This window comes from Macaca fascicularis, chromosome 17, assembly GCF_037993035.2.
Source record: "Macaca fascicularis isolate 582-1 chromosome 17, T2T-MFA8v1.1".
Taxonomy (NCBI): domain Eukaryota; kingdom Metazoa; phylum Chordata; class Mammalia; order Primates; family Cercopithecidae; genus Macaca; species Macaca fascicularis.
The window spans coordinates 13,575,543-13,592,618 of NC_088391.1; the positions used below are offsets into that span (position 1 = coordinate 13,575,543).

General features: G+C 36.9%; 1 protein-coding gene across 8 annotated transcripts in view; it reads left to right on the top strand.

Moving 5' to 3' along the window:
* Positions 1–17,076, top strand: part of RFC3 (replication factor C subunit 3) — a 739,896-nt gene that overhangs the window by 62,052 nt on the left and 660,768 nt on the right. Inside the window, exon 8 of one of the 8 annotated variants that reach the window (XM_065533138.2) lies at positions 2,794–15,612. The exons of the other annotated variants lie outside the window; for them this stretch is intronic. Coding sequence (XP_065389210.1) covers positions 2,794–2,896 — 103 coding nt within the window. The 3' untranslated portion in view covers positions 2,897–15,612. Of the gene's footprint in view, positions 1–2,793; positions 15,613–17,076 lie in introns of those variants that run through there. 8 annotated transcript variants of the gene reach the window in all.

Consider the following 17,076-nt stretch of genomic DNA (forward strand, 5'->3'; position numbering starts at 1 on the left):
CCTCTCTATAAGATTCCTATTGTTGCTGGAACAAATTACCAACAAACTTAGCAGTTTAAATCTACATATTGCTTATCTTTTACAGTTCTGGAGTATAGAAGGCCACGCTGATTTTGAGCTAAAACCAAGGTGTTGGCAGGGTTCTGTTCCTTTCCAGCCATGGCTTGAGTCTTTTGCATATTGCATCACTCTGACACTGACCTTTCTTTTCCCCTTCTCTTCCACTTTTAAGGAACCTTGTGATTATATTGGGACTGCCTAGATACTCCAGAACAATCTTTCCCATTCAAGATCAGTTGATTAGCAAACTTGATTCCGTCTGCTGCCTCAATTCCCCTTTATCTTGTAATACAAAACTCATTTATAGGTTCTGAGGATTAGGACATAGCATCTTTGGGGCATTGTTATTCTGTCTGACACACTTCTTACCATATTAAACATATATTATGAGATATTAATAGTCATAAAATCTGATATGTTTATATAAAAGACAACAGGATTCTAATACAGTCAAATTTTATGTACTTGTGCTGAAAAGTAACCTAATAAATGTTAAGTACAGCATTTTGGATGTAAGGTGCCCACTGAGGAGTGGAGTACTGAACTTAGGTGACACTGTGGTGTGAGTGGGGCAGGAAAGGATCGGAAAAGACAAATTAGTGAGTCATTATGGGTGCTCTAGGCAATGCTATTCCATATAACTTTCTGAGATGATGAGGGTGTTCTGTATCTGCACCATCCAATAAGGTAACCATTAGCTACATGCTGTTATTGTGCCTCTGATGTGTGGCTAGTGCAAACGGGGAACTGAATTTTTAATTTTATTTAATTTAAATCTCAACAGCGGCATGGTGCTAGTGGCTACTGTATTGGACAGCACAACTCTAAAATCAAGACCATGGTAGATCAACTCTGAATACCGCCTTACATTTTAATTCTCTGAATGGAAAGGTGTGTGTATAGGTGTGTGCATACAGATGTGAATACATTATAAGATGTTAGTGGCTGGGCGCGGTGGCTCACACCTGTAATCCCAGCACTTTGAGAGGCAGGGGTGGGCAGATCACAAGGTCAGGAGTTTGAGACCAGCCTGGCCAATATAGTGAAACCCCATCTCTACTAAAAATACAACAATTAGCTGGACGTGGTGGTGGGCACCTGTAGTCCCAGCTACTCGGGAGGCTGAGGCAGGAGAATTGCTTGAACCCTGGAGGCAGAGTTTGCAGCGAGCCAAGATCGTGCCGTTGGACTCCAGCCTGGGCGACAGAGCGAGACTCAGTCTGGGGAAAAAAAAAAAGGAAGATGTTAGTGATAATCAGAACTCTGTGGGTTAATATTTACTTTATAATATATGACAAGATGACAGTTTAAACAAAATTTAGTAAGCTGCTTCATCTTTATTATGGAAACTGATATTAACATATTTTTAGATGAAATTTAATGGTCATTTTGGTTCATGCTGATCAACCAAAGCTACTCCCTCATTGGAAAATAGGGGCTAAATAAGAGTCAGTAACTGTTTCAGGTTCTTAGGGCATGAGAACATTCATTCATTAGTTCAGCGAACATCATTGGCACTCTAAGTCCATGGCATTGTTGTAGGCTCTGTGTGATGAGCAAAGATAAATAAAACACAGTACCTACCCCCAAGATGCTTATACTGTGAGGAGGGATAGAGCTTCGTCTTCCTGTCCACCACATTCTTGCATCATTCTGGCTCACCTGAATGTCCCAATGGACCACTCACTTGACTCTTAGGCCTCGCAATTCCTTGACCATCTCATACTCAGACCTTTACTTTCAGTAGGATCTGTCCACTCATCTCCTCTCTGGGGCTATTTCGAGGGTCTGTCATCATCAGGAGTCACTCCATCTTCAAATCAGACATCCTGTTCACAACCTACACCCTCTCCTTCCCTCTGTCCCTGTTCTTGTCCCCCTCATGGCTGCAGTTCTCTCAGCCCCGTGCTTTCCTCTGCCCATCAGGCTTTGATGGTTTGTACTTTCTTTCCTTGCTTTTGTTTACCTCCTGACCTTGAACATGTTCTTTTATCTACTTAAATGACCTTCAGCTGTCACTTGAATGTTTATCTGCTCAAGCTAAACACATGGCTAATAGGAGCATTGTGGTATAAAGAGCCCTGAATTTGGACTCAGAAGTCCTGGGGTTCAAATCTCAGTTTGGCCTTTTACTGGCTTGAGGGTTTTAAAAAATAAGTGTAAATTATTTAACCTATTTGAATATTAGCTAACTTCTCTGCAAATTGGGGGGAATTTTTTGTTTTGTTTTCATTTTTTAATTTTGAAATAATTTTAGACTCCCAAAAAGTTGTGAAAGTAGAACAGATAATTTCTTTGTATCCTTTTTTCAGCTTCCCCTGATGTTAGCATCTTATTTAAACATAATGCATTATCAAAACCTGAAAACTGGCACGGGTATAATATAATGCTATGAACTAAAGTATACACCTAATTCCAATTTCACTTATTTTTTATATGCATACATGTTTGGGAGGGGCATATATAGTTGTGTAAAACTTTATCACATGTGTAGATTCATGTAACTTCCACCATAGTCAGGATGCATAACTGCTATGGACTGAATGTTTGTGTCCCCCCAAACCCACCAAATGCATCTGTTGAAACCCTAATCTCCAGTGTGATGGTGTTTGAAGGTGAGGCCTTTGGGATGTGATTAGATTATGAGGGTGGAGCCCTCATGATGGGATTAGTGCCCTTATAAGCAGAGACAGAAAAGGGTTTGCTTCCTCTCTCTCTCTCTCCGTCTCTAAGCCTGCCATGTGAGGGTACAAAGAGGAAGCAGGACCTCACCCAACAATGGACCTGCTGGCTCCTAGATCTCGAACTTCCCAGCCTCCAGAAATGTGAGAAGTAAATGTTTGTGGTATAAGCCACCCACTCTTTTGTGTTTTTGTCAAAGCAGCCCTAAGACAGCAACTGTTCCACCACCACAAAGAAACTCCATAAAACTTCTTTCATATTCACACTTTCTTGAGTGACCACTAATCTCTCATCATTCTAATTGTGTCATTTTTGAGAATGTTTTATAAGTGGGATCATACAGGGTGTATTTTGATTTGCTTTTTTCACTTACCACATTGCCCTTGAGATCCATCCAAGCTGATGTTTGTATCCATTTTTTTTCCTTTCGGTTGCTGAGTAGCACCCCATTGCATGGATGTTCCCGTTTGTTTACGCATTCATGTACTCAAGGACATGTGAGTTACTTCTAACTTTTGTCAACTACATAAAAAGCTGCTGTGAATGTTTGTGCACAGGTTTATGGGCAAATGTAACTTTTCATTTCTCTAAAATAAATGCCCAGGCATGGAATCGATGGGTCATGTGTGTTATAATGGAAGTAACTGATTAACAACCAACTATATACCTTAAAATGACCATGCAAAAATATTGGAACTCTGTGAAGTCAGATTAATTATATTTTGTAGCAGTCCAATCCAGGAGAGAATATGGACATAGAAAATGAAAGAAACTTGAAAGTGAGTGTTTAAAATTGCATAATTTTTTGTTTGTTTTTCCCTCATAATTGAAATAATGAAATATTTCTCACCTTTCCTTTAAAGGTTATTAAAATGCTACATCAAGGGCAACATGACAGACCCTTGAGGTGATGGAACTGTTTTGTATCTTAACTATGGTGATAGCTATATTAATCTATGTATAACTAAAATTCCATACACACACACACATACACACACACACAAACACACACGTAAAACAATTGGGGGAATCTGAATGAGGCTAAAGGATCATATCACTATCAATATCCTGTTTGTGACATTGTGCTATAGTCATGTGACATATTACCATTGGGAGAAACTAGGTAAAGGGTACGTGGATCTCTGTATTATTTTTTAACAGTGGAATGAGAAGTTACCATTATTTCAAAAATAAAAAGTTATGTTTAAAAAAGCCACATGGATACATATGAGAGAACAATACACACTTGGGCCTTTCAGAGCGTGGAGGGTGGGAGGAGAGAGAAGATCAGGAAAACAACACTAATGGGTACTAAGCTTAATATCTGGGTGATGAAATAATATGTGCAACGAATCCACATGACAGAAGTTTACCTGTGTAACAAACCTGCACTTGTACCCCTGAACTTAAAATAAAAGTAAAAAAAAAAAAGCCACCTCCACCATTTGCTTTATTTCTGGGGTTTTTCACCAATGTGTAGCCTTTGAATAATCTCTGAATATTCAGAGTGCATATGGCACAGTCAAAAAGCTCAACTGCCTATCCTGAAACATCGTTTGTTGAGCAACTACACAAATGGATAATTTGCATGATCAAAATGTACTGAACCACCTATAACTCAGAAACATGACATTCCACCCTTTGTTCATCTCATTCTTTTCAAGGATACACGATAGCATCTTAGGCAAAGTCTATTCTCGACCTCTCCCATTCTTTAGATGCATACTACCGAGTTCTACTTGATTGGGTTCTGTGCTGACGAAAGTGTGCTTGCTTTGGAGAAATTTTATTTTCACTTGTCTAATAGCTAATTCTTCAAGTTGGGAAATGAGGTCAGGTAAACATTTAGCCACAGTCCTGAATTATAGCTATAGATAGTGGGAGCTGTTTAGAATCTAGCCTGATTTAGAAGAGCAGTCTTTGAAAGCCCCAGAATGAAGTGACCCAGTTATTCTCATTTCTACTATGTCTTCAAATGCACCGTCTTCTGAATTGTCTCTGACTGTCAGAAATATGCTGGAGATGAACTGTGTGAGGGTACCAACCCTGTTTTGTTCATAAAGCATTTCTCCCAGCAATCTATCCAGCTGAACTTTGTAATTACATCCAGAGCCCGCTCACCATGGCGACCGCGGCCACTCTATCGAATATTAAATCTATTGATCTTGAGCACAGAGTCCATCTCAGTTTTCAAATGGCCCGTGCAGTCTCTTTCCCCAGGGCTGAAGTATATCTGAGCTTCTTATGGGTTTCCAAAGGCTCGTCTTATCTCTTGGCACAATATGTTCTTTTGACTTGCTGGTGATTTTGTTATTTCATGTGGACAGATGCAGACCAGAGGAAAGAAAAAGAGAAAGGAGTCCAAGGAATGTACAGTTCTTGCTTTTCAAGATCAGCTTTTCCTATGCTCCATTGCTCTCATACCCAGGTCATTTCCTGAACTCCTCGACCTCTTTGTGTGAGAGCCAACTCTTTTATTTCTCTCAGGCACTGCACCATGCTGGGAAGAGGCACAGTGGGCTCCTAGAACAAAGAGTGCCCTATTGAACAGAGCTACCTTTGAGCTATAATGAAAAATGCCCACAAAGTTGATTAGTTGGCCTTGGGCTGCACTAATCAGTTTGAAACATGGCAGAGTTTAATGCTATGTTATAGTATCAAACTGCATTCTAGGGTATGGAATTCTATCATGGTATCACATTATATTATCACATCATAGAATAATATCATACTATGAAAATATAAATATTTGAGACATCATAGGAAAAAAACTTGATCTAATAGTCAGAATACCATGAACCAATTCCGGGCTTTCTTTAAAAAAAAAAAAAAAAAACTTGCATAATTTTAAGGAGTACAAGTACAGTTTTGTTACATGTATATACTGTATAGTGATAAAGTCTGGGCTTTTACTGTAACCCTCACCTGGATAATGTACATTATATACATTAAGCAATTTCTCAGCCCTCACCCCCTCCTCCTCTCCCAGCCATCTAGGTTTCATTATTTAATTATTTGCTAGCTGTGTTGCTTAACTTTAACTCCTTCTTGGCCCACCTCTGCAAATAGAAATTAAGTCTAATTATACTGATCTCAGAGGTATCTTGATAGAATAAAACAGGATGTTTAGCTGAAGCATACTACTCTTGAGAAAGTAAAAGGAAAAATAATTATCTACTACAAATTATTAACACCCAAGTGCAGTTTTAAAAGAAACAGACAAAATAACCTTAGTATTTGTCAGAATATTTGGTTCTAGAGACCAAAAGTCATAATCCCTTTTTAACCTTTGAATAGTCTGGAGCCACTGTGAGTTGCCTACGCCAGAGCTCCACGAGCCATCTTTTCCTTCCTAGTAGACGCTGAGTCACACAATTGAGATTAAAGACATTACTTACTTCCTTTTCCAATCTCCCTTGCAACTAATGATGGTCATATGATAACTGCTGGCCAGTGAGACATACGGTAGATTTTCTGGGTGACTGCCATGGACGACTTTTTCTCTCTTAAAAAAAAAAAAAAAAGTCTTTTCATCTGCCTGACTCCCTTCTTGTAATTGAATGTGGTCAACCTGAGACTTCGGAAAGCATCTTTTGACCACAGGGTGATGAGCCCAAGGATAGAAGCTGCATGTTGAGGACAGAAGTAAAATGATGGAAAAAGCCGGGTAGACATAGCCACATGCCTAAACTATGCTAGAACCACTTTTTTTTTTTTTTTTTAGATTTTAAGACAATAAAACCAGGCCACACGCGGTGGCTCACGCCTGTAATCCCAGCACTTTGGGAGGCCGAGGCGGGTGGATCACAAGGTCAGGAGATCGAGACCATCCTGGATAACATGGCAAAACCCTGTCTCCACTAAAAATACAAAATTAGCCGGGCGTGGTGGCACGAGCTTGTAGTCCCAGCTACTTGGGAGGCTGAGGCAGGAGAATTTCTTGAACCTGGGAGGCAGAGGTTGCAGTGAGCCACTGCACTCCAGCCTGGGCAACAGAGCAAGACTCTGTCTCAAAAAAGAAAAAAAAAGAAAAAGTAAAAAAAATATATCATTATTTAAGCCAGTCTCTGTAGTATCCTGTTTTCTTGCATCTGAAAGCATCCTAACTGATGTATAAAGAGTTTCTTCCACTGGCACACAAGTTCAGGGGTCACCATTACATACAACGTGAATTGTGCTCCTTGGGTTTCTGGAATAAAAGAACTGGTAGTGATAATGAAAATTTTGTACAGTAAAAACTATCCGTATCTCATATAGCAGATTCCTGGAAAATACTGATATTTTTCTCCATATGGATTTGGAAAAAAAGATGTGTGATGAAAACATTCATTGATAGTAAATATTTATTTTAAAGGAAATCTTAAATTTGTATTACAAGATCATACTTTCTTCATGCCAACTCTTACTTTTCCTGCATTTGTTATTCGCAGCTGAAAGACGAGACTGGACTTAACATGATAACACGTAGCTTCAGTGATTCAACACATCACTGAACGACGCAGTTATGTTCACTACACTGTGCTTAGTAAGACAATAATATAGACATTTTGAGGAACATTTAGAAGTCGTAAGAGTTGAACCAACAGGGCCGGGCCACTTTTTAACCTTTAGTAAGATTTTTTAGCTCAATAACTCTACAGGCTGGTTGATAATTCAAAAATTTGCAAATTGAAGATTAATTTAGTAAGCAAATATCCTTTTCAAAAATTTATTTTTAACATTTTCTTTATAGTTGACACATAATAATTGTACATGTTTAGAGGGTAGTGTGATGTGTAAATGCATGTGTACATTGTATAATGATCAAATCAGGGTAGTTGGCATGTTTACCACCTCCAACCTTTATCACTTCTTTGTGCTAATGGACTTTCAAAATTCTCTTTTCTAGCTATCTTGAAATATACCATGAATTGTTATTAGCTATAATCACCTACTATGTAATAGAGCACCAGAAATTTTTCTTCCTTGCTGACTATACCTTTGCAACCATTGATCACCCTCTCCTCCTACCCCAGGCTCCCTCCTCTTCCCAGCTTCCGGTAACCACTATTCTACTCTCTACTTCTATGAGAGCAACCTTTTTAGATGCCACATATGAATGAAACCATGCAGTATTTGTCTGCCTGTGCCTGGTTTATTTTAAATTCTGTATATATACACAATATACTATTACTTAGCTATAAAGAAGAATAAAATCCTGTCATTTGTGTCAACATGGATGAAGTTGGAGAACAAAGACATTTTGATAGCCTTCCATAGATTATGTTCTTTTTCTGAGTGCTAGGGATATATTGGTGGTCAAAAGTTTCAAGGGTCCTGACTTCATGGACTCTCTATATTTTATATATGTATTTATTAGCACTTTGGTGATAATGGAGATAATGACTCTCTTTATGGTCAGGAGCAGCCTTATGACCTCCTGTTAAAGTCCCCGAGGGTGTTTCAGTGTATAAACTGTGTGGTGTGGGTAGGGTCCCAGCTTTGACTTGAGGCTTGCATAACCCTTGGTAATATGTCACCTCAATGGAAGTGTTGTGTAGCAAATGATGTTAATTTATGAATTCAGTCATTTGACCAGAGCCTACACCAATTTTCCGTTTGTGCCGATGGTCTAAATTCAGTTCCATCCATGCCCAGAAGCAATATCAGAGCTCATGTATGTGCCATTACTACCCTATATGGGTAGTTCTGCCTTATCTGATAATAGCAATGTTAATCTGACTTCATTAGACTAGAAGGGATTATATTCCAGATACCTCACAATGGTGACTTGGATGCCATTGTATCGACCCAGTGTGATGAAATGAGCAAAACAATTGCTCTAAAATGGTTTAGCAGTTTCCCACCTCTCTTTGGAAAATCTATGAATCTTGGGACCCTAAAGGGTTTTATCATTTACTATGTTTGTGTCAGGCATTGTGCTGAGCTTAGTTATATCATCCCCTTTAAGCTTACTACAAACTGTTAAGTAATCTTATTGATGATGAAACTGAGATGGCTTCACCGTCTTATTGGTGATGAACATTGGCTCCAAGACCTTAGGTTACTTGTCCAAGGTCACACAGCTTGTAGGTGGGCCAGTTGAGATTCAAACTAGGCCAATGGGATTCCTTAATCCATTCCTATTCCTTTTATACCATGCTTTCTTCTAGATATATCAATATGTAAAATTAACCTAATTTTTAAAAAATGCAAATGTCATAGGTAGGAGACAGAATATTATTGGGTATCAATCACATACCTCATGAAATAACGTAAATTTTGTGTTACATATAATTTAATTCACATACAAGGTGAAAAATGTTATAATTTTCAATAATTTTTATCTTTTTAGTCCTTCTAGGTCATCATTACTTAAAATAACTGAAGACTCCACCACGTTTAGTGGTTGTAAAAAAAATAGTAAACTAAGCATCTTTTACAATCTTGCTTGCTAAGTCTGATATTAAATATACAACTAAGAGTGGCAATGATATTTTTAAGCTTCATTATGCCTTCAAAATACTGGCAGAAAATCATAGTAGGAATTCTAATAATAGAAACAACTCTACCAACCTTCGTTTTAATGCATTCTTTTTATTCATATGCCAGGTTCCCTAAAGGTTTTATCTTGAGGTGTTAACAGGGAAATCTGTCACCAGTGGAGGACTAAATGAAGTCACAAGTCATATAACAAGCAGAGCAGACAAGTAACCTTCACATGGATGCTTAAGAAAATACTGGCAGAAACCCTGATAAAATAAATTTGCAAATAACTTGAAGACAAGAAGGTACTTAGCAGATAATGACTAATGTGTCCTACTTAAAATCAAATCCTTTTAAGCTAATCTAATATGGTAGATCAAGGAGAAATGATAGATATATTTTATCTTGATTGCAACAAATCTTTTGATTATCTGCATATTACACCCATCAATGAACAACAACAAAATAAGTGACCTAAGCACACAGTCAGTTGGATTATAGCAACTATATAATATCAAACATGTGGATGAAAATACCAGATGTTCTACTTCTACAATGTCAAATATATATGTATAAACACATACCACATATAATCTCATAAACACACAATAAATACATAAAGAATACATATCTATTTGCATCATATAAATGTGCTTAAAGTCCTATGCCCCATATATTAGGAATAAGAATAGTTGTGAGAACTTTCACAGGAATGCAAGGAAAATTATCAAGACATCCGAAAATAATTTCTAGGCACAGAAGTTAAATATATCAGGATGATTCAATCTGGAATAAAAGCAGATTAGATGTAATTTAATACCATTATTCAACTGTATCTACATAATACCAAAATAACCAAACAATTTGGTCAGATAACTATCCAAGTAAGTCAAATGAATGTTTTAAAAATCCAGTAACTCCATCATCATAACAATTCATATCCTATAAATGTATTGATTTAGCTTTGAGAAATAGCTGAGACATGTGAAATACAGAAATTTGCTGTTCCTTAGGGAGCGTTGCCTTGAATGAAGCAGGTAAGCTAAGCTTAACTAAGACAAAACTTAGAGGAAAGTTGAAGAAAAGATCCAAGAGAGAACATGAAAGGCAGAGCTCCAGAAGCCAGAATAACGGATGTGGGTCCCTCATATGTCAGTAGAAGGTTTCATCCAACTGAAACTGGAGGGCCTAAGACTTAAAGAAAGACAACCTCAGCCTGAAAACATCTTATATTCTTTCTGCTCCAAATAAAACTGTAAGTATTCCAAAGCTGGGTATTTGTGCCGTCTCATTTCTGTTTTCCTACTTCATTCTATCTCTATTTTCTTTTTGATATTCCACTTAAGATTGTTACCTGACCTCATCCAAACACCTGAGGCCTATAATTCTCGAGTTAGTGTTTTTGTGTCTCCCAACTCCCAGCCATTACCACCAATCACACTTTCTTTTTTTTTTTGAGCCGGAGTCTCGCTCTGTCGCCCAGGCTGGAGTGCAGTGGCCGGATCTCGGCTCACTGCAAGCTCCGCCTCCTGGGTTCTCGCCATTCTTCTGCCTCAGCCTCCCGAGTAGTTGGGACTACAGGCGCCCGCCACCTCGCCCGGCTAGTTTTTTTGTATTTTTCAGTAGAGATGGGGTTTCACCGTGTTAGCCAGGATGGTCTCCATCTCCTGACCTCGTGATCCGCCCGTCTCGGTCTCCCAAAGTGCTGGGATTACAGGCTTGAGCCACCGCGCCCGGCCCACACTTTCACTTATGAACATTTTTTCTTTACTTTCAAACCTCAGGCAGTTCCAAAATGGCAGTGTAGAAGCAAGATGGCCTCACTCCACCAGAGAAAACCAAAAACACATAGACAGCACCAAGATTATCACCAGCAATGTCTCAGATCTCAAGTACAAAAAGGAGACAGTCCCTGGGGCCACAGAGAAATGAAAAATCTCTGAGAAGGCTGTGAGATAATTGAATTTCTATATCAGCAGTGCCCCTTCTGTCCAGCACCAAGTGCACAAAATATTTCCCTCCATTCACAATTTCTACACTCAAAAAAGTGAGATCAAGGTGGACAACCAGGTTTTCCACCATCTTGGGAGCCTTGGCAGGAGACCTGTCCCTGCCTTAACTCATGGAAAGCATGTCAAATGCCAGAAGGTAGAATATCACTGAAGAGAGGCAGAGAGAAGGGAAGGAGGTGGAACTACCATCCCCAGCCCTGGAAACTCTGATCTGTAACTTGAACAAAGGAGATGCCAAATAAGAGTGGTTGTTCAGCCGCACCACACCATTGAAGGTGGTCATTCCACAGGACCCCTGGGCATGAACCCTTAGCCAGCCTTCCCACACTGCCAGGATATCCCCTTTGGGACCCCCTCTTTTGGGACAGGCAGTACCCCAATTATTTACTAGAGCCTAGGTGAACCTTGGATGAAGGAATCACCAAGAGACAAAAAGGTGGCAACAACCTAGCACTGAAGAATCTCTCAGAAAATATACCTAATAAAACCAGAAATATCCAGACAAAGAATACTGAAATAAATAAATAATTCTTTAACACAAAGACATACACATACATTCTCAAAAAAAAAAAACAGCAAGCAGGATACCATGACCTCTTCAATAGACAGAGTAAGGAACCGGTGCCTGACCTCAATAAGAAGGCAATATGTGAGCTCTCTGACCAAGAATTCAAAATAGCAGTTGTAAGGAAACTCAGCAATCTCCAAGATAACACAGAAAATCAATGCAGAAATTTATCAGACTAATTTTATGAAGACTGAAATAATAATAATAAAAAGAAACAAAAATTTGGGAACTGAGAAATACATTTGCTGAATTGAAAAATTTATTAGAGGCTCTCAATAGCAGAATGGATCAAGCAGAAGAAAGAATCAGTCACCTCAAAGTTTATTTGAAAATATGGTTAGGAGAGAAAAAAGAAAAAGGAATTAAAAAGAATGAAGACAAAGGACTAATATTCAAAATCCATAAGAAACTCAAATCAGCAAAACAATCCCATCAAAAAGTGGTCAGAGTACACGATAGACATTTCTCAAAAGAAGATGTACAAATGGCCAAAAAACATATAAAAAATGCTCAGCATCACTAATCATCAGGGATATGCAGATTAAAACCAAAGTGAGATACCACCTTACTCCAGCTAGAATGGCCATTATTAGAAAGTCAAAAAACAATAGATGTTGGCATGGATGTGGTAAAAAGGGAACGCTTATACACTGCTAGTGGGAATGTAAATTAGTGTAACCACTATGGAAAACAGTATGGATATTTCTTAAAGGTCTGGATATTTCTCTATTTCTAAAAGTAGATCTACCATTTGATCCAGGAGTTCTACTTCTTGATATCTATACAAGGGGGAAAAGTCATTATATCATAAAGACAGCTGCACACATATGTTTATTTCAACACAATTAATAATTGCAAAGACATGGAACCAACCTAAGTGCCCATCAGCCAAAGAGTGGATAATGAAAATGTGGTATATATACACCATAGAATACTACTCAGCCATAAAAAAGAATAAAAATAATGTCTTTTGCAGCAAGTTGGATGGAGCTGGGGGCCATTATTCTAAGTGAAGTAACTGAAAACCAAATACCATATATTCTCACATATAATTTGGAGCTAACCTATGGGTATGCAAAGGCATACACAGTGGTATCATGGAATTTGGAGACTCAATGGGGGAGAGTGGGAGTGAAAGGAATAAAAAGCTACATATTGGGTACAAGGTACACTACGCAGGTGACAGGTTCACTTCAGTCTCTAACTTTGCCACTGTACAGTTTGTCTGCGTAACAAAAAAACCACTTGTACCCCAAAAGCTATTGAAACAAAACAATATATATGTATATAATTTTTAAAAAGTTTCTATTCTAATAAAAAATGAAAGTATAAAATAGTTTAAACTCAAACAAAAAGAAAACTTTCCAATAAATAGATGTAAATATACAGGTATAAGAACATTAGAGAACACCAAATAGTTTCAACCCAGGTAAGATTATCCCCAGGGCATATAATAGTTAAAATCTCAATGTTCAAGGACAAAGAGAAGATACTAAAAGCAGCAAAAGAAAATAAGCAAATTGGTTAGGTGTGGTGGCTCATGCCTGTAATCCCAGCACTTTGGGAGGCTGAGAAGGGTGGATCACTTGAGGTCAGGAATTTGAGACCAGCCTGGCCAAAATGGTGAAACACTGATTCTGCTAAAAATACAAAAAGTAGCCAGGAGTGGTGATCCCCAGTTACTTGGGAGGCTGAGGCATGAAAAATCACCTGAACTCAGGAGGCAGAGCTTGTAGTGAGCTGAAATTGCACTGCTGCACTCTGGCCTGGCCGACAGAGTGAGACTCTGTGTCAAAAAAATAAATAAATAAAAAGAAAAAATGCAAATAACCTATAAAGAGGCTCTACCATCTTTTTCTCTAGCAACAGATTTCTCAATGGAAACCATATAGGCCAGCACGGAGTGAAACTGCATTTTTAAAGTGCTGAATGAAAAACCCTCTCATCCAAAAATACCGTATCTAGCAAAGCTATCCTTCAAATATGCAAGAGAGATAAAGTCTTATTGAGACAAAAGCTGGGAGAATTCACCACCAGTAGAACTATCTTACAAGAAAGTATAAGGGATTTCTTCAACCTGAAAGAAAACAAAAAAATTCATGTACAAAAAGAAAAGAAAAACAAAAATAAAATTTGAAGATATAAAACCCATGGGTAAAATTAATTACACGTAAAAATCCAGAATACTCTAATACTGTAACTATAGTGTGCAATTCACTTATAACTCTAGTATGAAACTCAAAAGACAAATATATCAAAAACAATAATAGCTATAGCAACCAGTTAAGAGATAGACAATACAAAAATATGTAAATTGAGACAAAGAAGAGTCAAAATGTGGGGGAATGAAGTTACACTGTAGATTTTTTTTGTTTCTATTCTTTGTTTCTATTTTTTGTGTGATCTAAGATAAGTTGTCGACGCTTTAAAAATAACTTGTTATATATATGAACATTTTTTGGTAAGCCTCATGGTACTCATAACATAAAAACCTATAATAGAGTCACTAAAAATAAAGAGCAATGAATGAAAACATACTGCCAGGGAAAAAAATTACTTAACCATAAAGGAAAAGAGTAAGAAGAAAAAAAAGAAAGAAAGGAATTAGAAAACAAACAGAAACTAAGCAACAAAATGGCAGTAGTAAGTTCTTACTTATCAATAATGTAAATAGAATGAATTATCCAGTTAAAAGGCATAGAGCGGCTGAAGGGATAAAACAAGACCCAAGTATATGCTGCCTTCAAAAAAACTCACTTCATCTATAAAGGCACACATAGACTGAAAGTGAAGGGATAGAAGAAGATATTCCAGGCAACTGGAAATCAAAAAAAGGCAGAAGTATCTATACTATATCAGATAAATAGACCACAAATCAAAGACTGTGAAAAGAAGCAAGGGAGTTCACTATATAATGATAAAGGGGTCAATTCACCAAGAAAATACAATTATAAATATCTATGTACCCATCAATAAAGCCCAAGCATATATAAAAATATTAATAATAGCCTGTATCAAAATATCTTATGTACCCCATAAATATACATACCTACTATGTACTCATAAAAATTAAAAATTTAAAAAACACTAATACATCTAAAGGGAGAAATAGACTGTGATACAGTAGAAGGAGGGGACTTTAACACACCACTGTAGTAATGGGCAGATCATTCAGACAAAACATTTTTAAAAACTCAACCATCAGAGTTTAACTACACACTAAACCTAATAGGCCTAACTGATATTTACAAAACATTTCACCCGACTGCTGCAGAATACACATCCTTTTCATCAGCACATAAAATATTCTCTGGAATAAACCATATCTTCAACCATTAAACAAGCCTCAACAAATCCAAAAAAGTAGAAACCACAATGGAATAAAACAAGAAATCAATTAACGAGGAATTTTGGAAACTACACAAATGTGTACATTGAACAACATGCTCCTAAACAACCAATGGCTCAATAAAGAAATTAAGAAGGAAATTTAAAAATTTATTGAAACAAATGCAAATGGAAATAAAGCATACAAAATCTATGGGATACAGAAAAAGCAGTGTTAAGAGGAAAGTTTATAGCAGTTTATGCCTATATCTAAAAGGTAGAAAGCCTTTAAATAAACAACTTAATGATGTACCTCAATGTACTAGAGAGGTAGAACAAATCAAACCTGAAATTAGTAGATGTAAAGAAATTATAAAGATCAGAGGAGAAATAAATGAACTTGGAACTAAAAAAAATACCAAAAAATCAACAAAACAAAAAGTTGGTTTTTTGAACAGTGGAATCAGCAAAACTGTAGCTAGACTAAAAAAAAGAAAATCCAGGTAAATAAAATCAGAAATGAAAAAAGTCATAAAAACTGAGACCTCAGAAATACACAAAATCCTTAGAGACTGTTATGCTATTATGAGCAACCGTAGGCCAACAAATTGGAAAAGCTAGAAGAAATTAATAAATTCCTGAACATACACAACCTGCCAAGATTGAACCATGAAGAAATAAAAAACCTCCACAAATCAATAACAAGTAATGAGATCAAAGCTGTAATAAAAAGTGTCCCATCAAATAAAAGTGTATGACCTCATGGTTTCACTGCTGGATTCTACCAAACATTTAAAGAAGAAATAACACTAATTCTACTCAAAGTAAACTCTTCAAAAAAATTGAAGAGAAGGAAATACTTTAAACTCCTTTGAGGCCAGCATTACCCTGATGACAAAACCAGACAAAGACATGATAAGGAAAAAAAACTAAAAAAGAACAAAACTACAGGCCAATATCCCTGATGAACACAGAGGCAAAAGATTTCTCAACAAAATATGAGCAAACTGAATTCAACATACATTAATAAGATCATTCACCATAATCAAGTGGGATTCATCCCAGGGATGCAAGGATGGTTCAACATACACAAAGCAGTCGATGTGATACATCAACAGACAAAGATTTAAAAAATATATTTCAATAGATGCTAAAAAAGCATTTGATAAGATTCAACATCCTCTCACAATAAAAAGCCTCATCAAACTGAGTAAAGAAGAAACAAACCTCAAAGTAATAAAGCCTATATATGACAAACCCACAGATAACATTTTACTGAATGGAAAAAATTGAAGGCTTTTCCTTTAAGATCTGGAAAAAGACAAGGATGCCCACTTTCACCACTTTTATTTAACATAATGCTAGAAGTCCTAGCCAGATCAGTTAGCCAAGAGAAAAAAGTAAAGAGCATCCAAATTGGGAAAAAGAAGTTAAATTAGCCTTGTTCACAGATGACATGACCTTATACTTAGAAAAATCTAAAGACTTCACCAAAAACTGTTAGAACTGATAAATAAATTCACTAAAGTTGCAGGATACAAAATCAACATACATAAATTAGTAGCATTTATATATGCCAATGGCAAACAATCTTAAAAATAAGTCAAGAAAGATATCCCATTTACAATAGCTACAAAGAATATAAAATACCTAGGAATCAATTTAATTGAATAAGTGAAAGATCTATATAAGAAAACCTGTAAAACAGTAACAAAAGAAATGGAAGAGAACACAAAAAATGAAAACATATTCCATGTTCATGGGTTGAAAGAATTAATCTTGTTAAAATGATAATACTACTCAAAGAAATGTACAGATTCAATGCAATCCCTATCAAAATGTTAATGACATTCTTCACAGAAATACAAAAAGCAATGGTAAAATGTATATGAAACCACAAAAGACTCCAAACAGCCAAAGCAATCCTGAGAAAAAAGAACAAAGTTGGAGGCATTACACTTT